General features: G+C 39.3%; 1 protein-coding gene and 1 long non-coding RNA gene across 4 annotated transcripts in view; one reads left to right on the top strand and one right to left on the bottom strand.

Moving 5' to 3' along the window:
• Window positions 1-12940, top strand: part of POC5 (POC5 centriolar protein) — a 60264-nt gene that overhangs the window by 35675 nt on the left and 11649 nt on the right. For all 3 annotated transcript variants that reach the window (XM_019517710.1, XM_019517708.1, XM_019517709.1), the window contains 5 exons: window positions 1418-1594; window positions 4613-4717; window positions 6368-6547; window positions 8598-8760; window positions 11959-12077. In XM_019517710.1, coding sequence (XP_019373255.1) covers window positions 1418-1594; window positions 4613-4717; window positions 6368-6547; window positions 8598-8760; window positions 11959-12077 — 744 coding nt within the window. The remainder of the gene's footprint in view (window positions 1-1417; window positions 1595-4612; window positions 4718-6367; window positions 6548-8597; window positions 8761-11958; window positions 12078-12940) is intronic.
• LOC109297718 overlaps window positions 12268-12940 on the bottom strand; it is a 5958-nt gene continuing 5285 nt past the window's right edge. Inside the window, exon 2 of the long non-coding RNA XR_002097396.1 lies at window positions 12268-12750. This is a non-coding gene — a long non-coding RNA (uncharacterized LOC109297718). The remainder of the gene's footprint in view (window positions 12751-12940) is intronic.

Below are 12940 nucleotides of genomic sequence, written 5' to 3'. Positions count from 1 at the left end.
CACTGTCCCCCAAATCGGCCAAATCTGAATCTGAAGTGAAGGCTAGCCACTTCACACAGGCCTACTATGCAAGTGTCCTAAGCACTGACTTGTAGACCAGAGGTTCCTAACCACTGGGTTGCAGCCTGATACCGGGCCATGAAGGGTTAGCTGCCAGGTCATGGCACAGCAGGGCAGCCCTGGGAGGGAGGCAGCTAGCTCCATGCACCCTGTCTTGCTCCTGCCACCATGGCCGCGCCCGTGCAGCAGTTACCAGGGCCTGCATTGAGCTAGGCAAAACCTGCCAGCCCCGCTGGGAGCAGGGGGAATGCAGGTGGGGAAGTGCCCAGGGCAGAGGGCAGGGAGGCAGCTTTGCTGCCTGCTCCTAGGGAAGGCAGCAGAGCCCTTTTCCTGGGCAGCCCCAGCTGGGTCCCCCAGGGCACCACCCGCACAACCCCCTTCCCTGCAGGGTCTCCCTGTGCCTGCGGCTGCAGTGCCCCAACCCAATATGATCCTTGCAACACCTCCCCCATGTAAAAATTTAATTTAACTATGTAAGTTAAATTTAAATATGTAAATTAGATACCCAGTTTGCCAACATTCTTAAAGTGAGCTTACCAGTACACAGTATAAAAAAGGTTGGGAACCACTGCAGTAAACAATCCTAAACCCTCCATTAGACTTTAAATCTGTTAGAGTGTTAGACCTGTCTTGGAGGTCTAATACCACTCTAGCAAATGGAGTTCAGAGCACATGTCACATCTTGTTTACAAAGAGGGCCCAAAGTCCAGTGGAGATCCTAAAAGTTTGAAGAACTGTAGCAAGGTACCTAAAGCTAAAGCAAGAAAGCCAGTGAAACTACAGCACTAATCTTGGCACCTGTTGAAGAACCTCCTTCTAGTGTTGATGTTTGTCTTTTAAGAAATACCCTTGTTGTTTCTCCTGATAGCATCAGCACCCTTACTAGAGCCAGACTCGATGGTGACATTGTCTATAAGGGAATTATTTTCTTATGCCAAGGCACTATTTCCCACTCTTTCTCCTAGCTTCCTACTTGCTGAGACATTTGTGCTGATAGCCTTGCTGCACATGTCCACACAACTCCCAGTCAGGCTCTAAGGTTATCCAGACTTCTTATCACAGAATTAGGGACATGTAATATATCCATACTCGGTATTGTTACAGTTAATGGCCTGGATGCTGGTTGGATGCCTACCATCTAAAAGCTCTGCTCTTCACATGTTAAGAGATCTTGGAGAAAAGCAGGAAATCATCCACAAGACAATTTTATTCCTCCAAGTGGCCATTTCAATGTGTTGGTGCTTGTAAGAACAGATAAGTTGCATGTGAAATGCTGAATTAGCTGCCACATATTCTAAGACCTAAAAGATAATATAGTTTTACTCATTTCATTAGTTCTATCCCTTATATGTTCCAGACAAATGTTTTGACTGAACTGAGGAAATGGAAACTTACTTTTATTGAACATCACAAGCTGGAAATGAGACAAGAGAGGGAGAAACATGCTGCTCATTTGAGACAACTGAATAATCAGATGGATAACCTGAGAGAACTGCTACATACTTATGAAATCTCTATTGGCAGAAAAGATGAGGTAACAGTTTTCCTATACTACCATTCTTCTATATTAAGAAATTCTGCACCCCACCTTCTCCCTTCCACCCAGCCTTGTTTGTACTTTCACTGCAGGAATTCCTATCCCCGCAGTAAGGCAAGCAGGTAAACAATAAGGTTAGATTATATAGTCAGAAAAGATGACACATTACAAGCTACATAGGATAGAAATCTATAAATAATAGAATTCAACTACTTTTCTGTAAACCACTTGCATAACTATTTATTTTCTAATACTAAAGGAAAAAAGTACATGTTGTCTTTTATTTGTAGCTTCTCTTTCATTAGAACTGCCCTCTTCTGGATTTAATAATTACAAGTCATTCTCCATCACATTATCCTTTACAACAATATTGTTCTAAAAAGCCTTAATTTAAATTTTGTCCAGATTGGATGGATCTCCCAAGTGGGAAGAAGTCTCATTTGTTTAGAGTTTTTAGAGACGGTCTTCTGGAGGGGGAGAGGGGAAGGTCATAATCTGATTATAAAATGAAATAGGCTTATACTTTTTAGGAGTAACATTTTTCTAGCAGTACTTATACCAACTGTCCTGAAATTAACTAGCATACAGGTGGATATAAAAGAAGTAGGAAAAAGGGAATTCCTTCAGTCATACTCCCAACATAATCCTCTTCTACATGATAATATCTTCAACCTGTGCTTAAGAATACCTAGATAAATTAAGATTTTGAATCTAATTACTTTGAAAAATGTGTTGGAACTACAATCCTGAAAGAGCATGTGCAGGAAGAGTGAAAGTACATACTCCTGCTGCATTCATTAGACATGCCCCAGTTATACTGATGATGAACAAACAGTTGCTACAGCTGTGCACACACATGTGGTATTTGCCAGTGCAATTCAGTTTGCCTAGCCAGGAAACTCAGGCCCATCATTATTTCAGTCTCTGCTTTTGATTCCAGTAAGAACAATTACATGACAAGATCATATTTGCATAACACATCTGGTAATAGTGTCATCAGAAATTATGATTCATTATTAATGCCTCTCCCCACTACCAAATCAAACACATTTCTTCATCTAATTCTGCTTATCACTAGGCTTCATTAGAATGGCAGTACCACTTTATGACTAAACTATAGGTGAGAGTGTCTTCCTTATAGTAGTGCATATTTGATGCAATGAATTACAAGCCACATTGGTCTACCAAGACCGATCTCTAGAAAGCCTACTGCTTCCACTCTTTCCCTATCAGAATTAACTCTTAGACTTCAGGTAGTTTCATTAATTTGTTTTAAGTTCATTTTAAATTTTTGTGGTTTTTTTTGTTATGTTCATATCCACTATCTAGTTGTATAACAAAAGTAGTATGTGGCTTTGTGCATCTTGCAGGCCATGACAATACTTCCATCAAGAAAATCAAGTTGATACTCTACATACTGTTAAATAAAACATGAGTAAAGTATTTGGTGGTTTTCCTTTTTAATTGACTTGTAAATACGTTATGAAATTGCCTTGTAAATTTATATAAAGTCAGTATTTACACTGAAAAGGTTAGTTAGCTATGACATGTGAGCAGAGTAGCTTATCCAAGGTAGATTTCATGTAATACAATACTATGGATAGCGATTCTTAAAAGCTAAAGAATTGGTCTTACTTGACATATTTTAAATTGGCTTTTGTTATTGCAAGTTTTAGTATTTTTTAACATTTTAAACTGAGCTCAATTTTGCCTATTGATATAGGCTTCTTAAACAGTATTGCCTGCAAATTATCACCAGCAGAGCATGTATTATTGAGATTTAAGAATTCTGCACAATGCACTAGGCAACTGCTTTTGATTACAAAGCAACTTTTATATTAATGGCATAGATCATATTCATGTAACAGATGATTAATAGTTAGTTCATGCAATGAAAGTATAAATGTATTTTAAAGTACTAATCCTTAGAATCTTTCTGTGTGGTAGGCCAGTGTAGTGTAACAGTTGTAATTATGGGGAAATATAATTTTGAGGAAATGAAAGCACTGAGCCAAATTCTACCCTCAGTTATATGGAGGGATACTGAGGTATAACTGAGGTCAATATGTGCACTGGAGAAGCTGGCTAAACAAAAAGCTTCCAGAGGTGCTCACTAGTTTAGGATGCCCAACATGTGACATCCATAGGTCTTATATTCACTTACTGAATCTCTGGTCCTCCTGTTGATTTCACTTATGGATGTTCACTGTGTCTGAAAATCAGGTCAATTGAATATACAGTAACCAACTGATGAATCTATGAACCACCAGTACTGAAAGTTGGTGGAGTCTGAGTGAATTACCCAAGCCTACCTATCAGGTTGGTAGTAGATCCAGAACTAAAACTCTGAACTTCCTGGCCTCAAATCATACTTGATTTAGAAAACAGTGTTGCCTCGTGAGGGGAGAATTTTTGTCTGTAGCAGACACTCCACAAGATGCTCTGCTTTATAAGATCTTTTAAATAAGAGTCCTAAGTTTGATATTTAGTTTTTAGCAACTTCTCAGCATGACAATTATCTTTTGGCTAGACAGTTTGTATATCCTTTCTGAAGTTCAGGAACTTCTTATGAACACCTCAGTAGGAATCTAAGCCATATGCAGGCAGACTCTCATTTAATACAAATGCCAGTTGTTCCTGATTTAGTGTGCTGTTTTTGTAAGTAAATGTTTACATCTTCCTCTGAGCCTCTGCTTCCTTTTAATTAAATGCTACTGTGGTACAGAAGCTTGCAGATGTAGGAGGATAATGACCACTTTGATTTAGCCATTTTGATGAAAATTGCACTGAAAATTTCCTTGAGTGCAACAGGGTCTTTGAATGTTGATGTTGAATGAGCTTTTCCTTGTTTGAACTTTAAATTCTTTTGCATGACATACAAGAAAAAGATATAGTGCAAAGCTTCTGTTAAATATATTTAAAATTTAAAATAACTCAGGCATGCAATAAACTTTAATCCATTCTACAAAAAATCATAAAACATCTGTCCAAATAGTGTCAGTATATGTTTTGCAGGTAATTACTAACTTGACTCAGGCAATAGAGAAGCAAAAGGAAAGGATAGAGTTAATGAGAAAATTTACACTGTGGCGGATTCAGCATGTTGAGACCAGACAGCAGGTATGTGCATAAAATATTAGATTAAACCTCTGAACTCAAAAGGGTCAGAGTTACTGCAACTCTTTGTTACCATCACAAGAAGTGACAACTCTTATATTTTGATGCATATAACAGAAATTGAATTGATGCTCTCAGGCTTTTTGAAAGCAGTGCATTTGTTCTTGGAAATGCTTAGTTGGATAGGGGATAAGTCTGAAACAAAAATAAAAATGATTCCCCATTTTCATGCTCTCTCTCTTGGGTTTGGACATCTCTTTGTTATTCTGCCTTTTCTTCGGCTTGTTTTAGTCTCACTGAATCTGTTGTTACCACTTAAAAATATATATGTTGGGCACAAGTTGTTTTTAAACAGAATTAGATTTTCTTTAAAACAGTACATTTTTGTAAGCATCCAGACGTAGAAAACTAGGTATTAAAAAACAAAACCAGACAGACATCCAGAACACGTGGTTTTGGGTTTGGACACATACATTTGGAACCCTTTTGAAACTGTTCATCCAGGGTTCTGGATGAAGTGTTGTTTAAATTGGAGCAGTTTTGCTACGTTTGAATCATTCTTGGCTCATTCACACCTGACGTTTAGAATATACTGGCTGCTGCCTTTTGGAAATTCCCCTTTTCAAAGGGTCCCAAATGTCCTTACATCCACACTGTCAGGCATGCATAAACAAAGTTCCTACAAAGGCCATATAAAAGCATTCATTTTTAGTGGTGGAAAAAATTGCTGCTAGATATGATTCTGGGGGAGAGAGAAGTACAAGCTCTCAGTTTGCAACTGCCCACTCTTCCCCTGTTTCTTGGACCTTCCCAAAACCAGGGTGATCCTAGTCTGGGAAAAGCGTGGGCTGCTCCAATCCTCTGCCTGTTCCTGGAGCACTGGAACAGTTGGGCAAAGCCCCTTGCCCACTTTTTGCACCTGAGTCTCAAGTGAGAGAAGCAGGCAGGGGGCTTGCACTGCTTTTCCCATTGCTCAGGAGCTGAGTGGGCAGAGCAGTGGGACAAAACCTACTTCTCACTTAAGGGCTGCCAGTGCCTAAGGAGCTGACAGTGGGAAGATGGCAGCTGCCCCTTCCCTCCCCTCCCCTCCCACTCTGAGAGGGACAGGAAGAGCTGCTCCCCTTGCCTTCTTCAGACCAGGGTAACTCCAATCTCTAGAAGGCATGGGAGCCTTTCCCTGTGGCTCAGGGACTCCTGGAAACTAGGGAGAGTGAAGCCATGGTAAAGTGTACAAACATTAATTTTCCCAGGAGAAACTCTTCCAGAAGCAACTTCTAACTGTGAAAGGTGGTTGGAGTTGAATTATTTTGTCGCTTAGAACTGCCATTTTTGGTCCAGCAGAAACAGCATGAACATTTGTAGATGTCTGTTTTTTACCAACAGAATGGAAATTCTCCTGGTAGAAATGGGATGTCTGTATGTGGCTAAATGTAAATATATCCTTGTTTACCTCCTGGTAACTTGTTCAGTGCCCAAGCATATGCTGCTGCAGTTGTAGGACCGTGTGTGATGTTGTTAGTTTGAATATTGCCGAACTGAGAGCACAAACTGTAGTCTGTTTAATATGTTGTGAAACACTCGCACATACTCTCCTTAAAGAGCATTAAATAGTCAAGAAATATTTATATAACTTGGTAATATTCACTATTCAAGGCATATGCAAATAGACTGGCAGAGAGACAATTCCAAACAGCTTTGATGAAGAGGGTGTGGGCAGCCTGGCGGTCCCTTACTGAAGCAAAATGGAAAGAAAAAGTGGCGAAAGCCTGTCAGTCAAGGGCTGAAGATGTCTGTATTCAGCTTTCTCAGGATTATGAAGCTAAAATTACAGAGGTAAGGGGCTTATTTTAAGTTCCTCTTTCTAAACCAGCTTATGCATTGGTTTTCCACCAGAGTAGTGGGAAGTAGCTGCCAAGTGTGCAGCTGGGAATTTAAGGTACAAGTTCTGCAGCTAAAGCTTTGCTACAGGCTTATATTTTCTGGGCTCCATCTTTTTGCTGTATGAGTTGTACAGTAATATAAACGAAGTCTCTACATTTTGGCTGGAGAGGAAAATATGTCCTATGTACTGTATGAAATACAGATCACTTCACTTATCTGGTAGCTGTTTTCACCTGTCTGCAAATAGTAATCCCATGCCTACTGAATAGTGTAGTTTCAGTAGACCTTAATTCATTAATATTTGTTAATTGCTTTCAAATAATCTTTTGAAGACATTATGGAATGCAAGATAGTTATTTTGCAGTTTGTCACTGTACAGTAGATTTTGGTATTACAACTGCTATTCTGTTAAAAGTTGAATTTTTTTTTCCTGTACAAGTCCTAGTCTAAAAATAGTCACACATATTAACACATTAATTCAGATGAAATAAAGGTTGCCAGCATACTTTGGTGATCCATGTGAGTATTATTTGTCAAGAGAGTTTTATAGTTTAACAGGAAATTAAAAACCCCAGAATTTTATCATATGTCTCCACAGTACAGTGCAGTACTGTGCAGATACCTGAGCTAGGTGTTGGAGGAATATAGTCAATAGCTGTGTGTGTGAAACTGCCTACATGAATACACCTTGCTTCTGCAGGACTGATTAGCTCGTTTGGAGCTTCACTGCTTACACTATCCAGATTAACTTGTTCAGAGCTCTGGCGTCTCTGCACAATACTGCAGTGTGTTGGGTAGACATACTCCTGAGAGTTACAGATTTATTTAACCAGCCCCAGTCACAATGAAATAACTACTAACTCCTATCCCAGTAGTTACAACTATGTAGTCATTTTGTATGTAAGAACTTAAAGACTGCAGCTTATATGGAGGGACTGTTGATTCAAAAGTGTCAAGAGTCTAAGTCCTTTCTGTGTGACAGTCAATGAGACTTACACTCCTAAATAACTCTCATGTTTTTGAAAATTCTATCTGAAAAATACAGTACTTTTCACTTTGGAAATATAACAAAAGGAAAAAACATCTTAATCTACTGCTTTCTGGATGGATAACTGAGTTTGTCATTTACCAACACAGACAGCCCCATCCCCTTATAGATGGCTGTAAAAATGATAGCTGTCTGATACAGTGTGGATGCAGTTAAGGGCGGGGGGAAGGGGGTGTTTTGGAGTTTTTGTTTTTTTAAAGAAATGGGCTGTTCATGCCAATAACAATGCAAATTATATTTATGTTACAATAGAAAAGCTACCATCAGAAGATAAAATTAAACTGATTTCTTGCTGACCCTAGCTAGCAATATTTACTGCCTCTTTCCTGCTCCACCAAAGTATTCTATAGTACAGCTAGACTGTATTATAGGTGTTCTGGTATGGTTGGTGATGGATTCCCAGACTACAGAGATGATTAGTCTGTTTAAGTATGGCAGTTCCTAGGTTTCTCTCCTTATCAGGTGTGTTCACTAGTTATGGGAACTACATGTTTTATCTTCTTCCTAGCACAACAGACTTTTGCAAGGAAATATTACATTGAGAAAATGAGCTACAGTAAAAGCTTTGCTATCTGGCACCCAGTGGGAATGGGGGGTGCTGGATAATAAAATATGCCAGTTAATTGAGAACCCGGAACAGGAGTCTTTGCCTGTTCAGCCACCACTTCTCCCACCGCGTCCGCGGCATTGCCGACCGTCCCGCAGGCCCCAAGGGACAGGGAGGTGGGCCCTGTGCAGCATGCTATGCCTTGGGCTATGAGGGCTCAGAGAAACTGAAAGTGCCACGGTGGGCACTTCCCGTTTCACTTTTACAAGCCAGCATGCCAGATAATAGAACATGCCAGCTTGTAAGGTGCCAGTTAACAGAGCTTTTACTATATTTGGTATTTTAAAAGCTAGTTGAGGATTTGGGGGGTTTCCTTGTGTTCACAGATAAAGTTTTCTTTATTATAGCTAAATACTTCTTTGGAAGAGGCAAAAGCTGAAATCCTGAGACTGCATAGTGAAAGAGAACAATATGAAGACACCATGAAGAAAGCCTTTATGCGTGGGGTGTGTGCTCTGAATTTGGAAGCAATGACCATGTTTCAAGGCAAAGAAAGTAGGCCAGATCACGGTTAGTGCTTCAGGTAGCTGTGGGTGGACTTATTTGTCCTCATTTAAGCAATATTTTCATTTTTATTATGGGGATTTAAATAGCAAGAATGAAAACACCATACTTATTATGGGATCAATTTATCACTTACTTTCAAAATACAGTGACTACATGATTAAGAGTCCCTTGGAAGTGTAAGTAAAGAATACCTTAATGGTTGATTCTTCAGCAACATATTGCAGTTTTTAAGAGACTATATAGATGGTTTGGTGGCCATTCTTTTCCCAGCCAGCTGTTTTCCTTCCCTCTTCTAATTCCACTTGTTTTAGAGCTTCAAGGGCAATAAAGTTCCTTAGGTTATGTCTACATTAGTGCTGTATACCAATATTGGCAGTTTCCTGTTCTTATGGGTACAGCTTTAGTGGTAGAGCTAAAGCAAAACCACTTCCCGAAGTGAAACTACTAGCATTAGTAAAAGTGCAGCTTTGCCAGTATAGCTGTCTACATCAGGGGCTTCTGCTAGCACAGCTGTATTATTTGCATCTCTAAAAACCCCAATCCAGTTTAGCTGTGCTGGCTGAAATTGGTAGGGTAGATGTAGCCTTAGCTATATAATTTCAGTTATTAAACCTAAATTGTTAGCAGGTGTATTTAGATGTCCAGAAGTATCTGAAGACAGGATCCATCCCTCAACAGCCTCAAGTTTTAAATGTAGATGTAATGCAGTAAATTAAGGGGAGAAAAATAGTGAAGGGGAGGAGGTAAAACACAAGTATTTGCCTGAGTGACTGCACCACCCTGTGGGGCTGTGCAATGAATGTGAGTACCCAATATAGCAAGCATTCAGTCTCTTGAGTAGCCAGAGCACAGCATGCACTAGGTGGCCAATTTGCATGCTAGGGTATGTGTGATACCAAATTCACTTTATATCTACTACTGTTCAGAGTGAGGATATAGATAAGCAGCATATATTTAAATCTTAGGAATCTTCTTAGTCAGGTAGATTTTTAATGGAGTTATTTTTCAATGGTGAAACTTGAAAATAAATGGCAAGGATACTGCCAGGTACTTCAGTACTTAACTCAGTGAAAAGTAACAGTTCTGAACTATCTCTTGGAAAAATAACACTTCTCTGGCTTCCATTTTGTGGCCTTTCATCTTCTAGAACACAAGCTAATAGCATATTTCATCCACTGCCTTCTGAAGCTTCAGTGTTAACAGAATTCTGGGAATGGGATTTAACCTCAGCTGCTCCTATTCACCAGGTGGCTGCTTCTGCAGCAACAGAGCAAACAGACTTAAAACAATGTTGGGAGCATTCAGGCTCAAATTTGTTTATTAGCGAGCAGGATTCAGTTAGGTAAAACAAACTCAAACTCGAGGCATTAAACTAAAGAACATTCTCTACTAAAATCAAATTAGAACTGGGGACTTAAAAACTCCACATTCTGAGCCTTTCCAGTGCACTTTCCAAAAATAAAGTGTGTTTTCTATTTATCAGATATACACTGTACAATGTTTTTAATGTTTCATGATTATAAGCATCATAAATGAAGAAACTCGGCTCTTGTAGTGCATGGAAATTTACAGATTCTGTAGCTTACCATACATCTCCCCAGTTACTTATTGATAATTAATTGTTTGTGGAAGGAGGATGGATGTAAAGACTCAAAATTTCTGGCAAAATACTAAGGAGAAAGTGCCTGGAAAAGGCCATTAGAACCTGTAAATAAAACCGTTGATGGGGCTCAATAGCATTAAGGATGTTAAATATCTTCAGGTAGACGGGTTTAGATTGGATTAGAAAAGATCTGCTCAGAGACTTTGGGCCAAGCCAGCCATTAGGCATACATACAATGACAATAGGGACTCAAGGTGCATATTTCTGAGCAGAATTTGGCCTCCTCGTTTGATTTTTGGAAAATTATCCATGCATAATGCCCCTAATAGATACATTTAGATATGTTGGGACTAATATAAAACCCTACTGTATGATATTGCAAACAGTACTGTAAATATATACAGAGAAAAGAGTCTTTAAAGAAAATGACATCAGCGAAAGAGCACATATATGTCATTACTAAAAACTAGGGTTGGCAAACCGGTTAATTGACCAGTCAATTATTGTCAGTTGATCAGTCAATTGGCTGCATATTTTTTGACCAATCATAGATTAGAGCAGTTTTACAAAAAAACTACCCTCTGTAGTTTATTTGACAGAAATATAATTTTTATATTTTTGACACTTTTTAATGGAAAAATTGTGCTTTTTTCTGTGTATTATATGGACCTATTGGCAATTTTTTACAATTTTGACCAGTCAGTTGACTGAACTTTATTTGCCTGGTCAAATATCCAAACCTACTGAAAACATTTATAAGTTACATTTATAAGTAGTATGCACTGGGCCTACAGTATATATTGGCTCTTCCTATGTTCAAGCAAAAGCAAAAAAAAATTTGTGAGTGTTTTCATTTCTTTCCTGAGACTGGGGACATGTCCTGCTCACTGCATTACTCCCATTGGTTGGTTAAAAAAGCATTTAAGTGGGGATTAAACTAGTAAGTATAGCTTGTTCTAAAACTTTGAGTGACAAAATTACAACTACCACACGGTGTCACTGTAGTCTATGGAATAATGAAAATATCACTGCCTACTATGAAAGTCTGCCCTACAAATCAGAGGTGAGGGCAAGCAAGTAAATGAGAATGTGCCCCTAGCTGCTTCACAAAGATTGCACACGTGGAAGGAAAAGGGCAAACCTCTTTAGAAAAGAGAACAGGTGTATTCTCTGGGTTTGAGCTCCATAGTGCAGGAGTATGGTGCCACTGAGAGTCAGTTATGCCTCCCTGCACTTGCAGCTGCTTAAGTCTCTTGTTAGTGAAGTAGCCTTTTATCCTACTAACATAGATTCCCTAAAGGACCTTATACTGGTGTAGCAGAGCTCCAACACGTCACCTTTCCCCACTATGCTCCATATACTATGATAAGAGCAAAGGGACAGTGGGTGTAACAGAGGATTTGGTGTCATGATATTTGCACCTTTCTGAGAATAGAGTAGAAATACAGGAAGAGTATCTGCATAAGAGTAGACTGATCCTTTTAATTAGATTATACACAAATCCCAAAGGAACAGTAAGGTTTTACTATGACTCATCTCTCTCCTTAGGGTTTTCTAGGTCCCATGCTCATTGCTTGAATTTGTGTTTCTAATAATAGATGCAGTAAGCAGAAGAGAAGATACTAGTTCCAGTGTGCCTGGGAGGCTCCCTCCTTCCCAATTTGATCCTCCATCACCACCACCTCCAACAGCAGCCACCATTCAGACAGAAGGAATTGTAAGTATTGTAGCAGGAACAGACTTCATGTGTTGTTTAGTGAGGACACAGAATAACTCAGGTATTACAAGAATGTTCAGAGTGTGTCTACACAGCACAATACAGCATCTGCATCAAGCCATGTACACGTCGCCAAGTGACGTAAGGACAGATATCAGATGGTGTTGCATTTGATTTCCCTGTTTTTCTCCAGTAAACTTTTTCTTTTCCTAGAATTTTCAAACCAGTTAAGCAAGTTACAGCCTTGAGCAGAATTTGTTTCCTAAAGTATCTTTTGAGAAAAGTTGCTGAGAGTTTTTTGCAAAAATACCTGAACTTAACTTATTGCAAGAAAATAGAAAGTAACATTAAAGGTTTAAAAGCTAATTGTTAGAAACATAGGCAAGATACAGATGTTACAAGTATCACACTTTAATCATGCAGAAACCACTCTAAAGCCATAACTGAACAGATGTTCACAGCTCTTAGAGCACAATTCACCATTTTTAAAGCATTCTAAGTTAACCCTTGATGGATGAGGTGTTAGACTTAAGCACTTTCTGTTAGAGCACTTTGTTGAACATTTATGCCAGATCCCATCAAGGGTTAACTTGTACAGTGAGATTGCACAGGGCTGCTGCTCTAGCCTTGGGCAGAGCTCCTTTGCACTGCCCAAGGACCAGGCCAGCCCCACCTCCTTGGCCGACCCAAATCAGTGACAGCCTCTGATCCCAGCCCCACCTCCTTCCTCCAGCCAGCTGTGAGCTAGGGATATAAATATTGTTTAAAAAATATTTGTTTAAGCTCCTCTAATTATATCAGTTAAACAACTGATAACAGTGGACACAGCTGCTGTTGGGAGCCACTACAGCAGGGGCAGGCAG

Source organism: Gavialis gangeticus, unplaced genomic scaffold (genome assembly GCF_001723915.1).
Source record: "Gavialis gangeticus isolate Ggan-Ray unplaced genomic scaffold, GavGan_comp1, whole genome shotgun sequence".
In the NCBI taxonomy this organism is placed as follows: Eukaryota; Metazoa; Chordata; order Crocodylia; family Gavialidae; genus Gavialis; species Gavialis gangeticus.
This window is presented reverse-complemented; position numbering and strand designations above follow the sequence as displayed.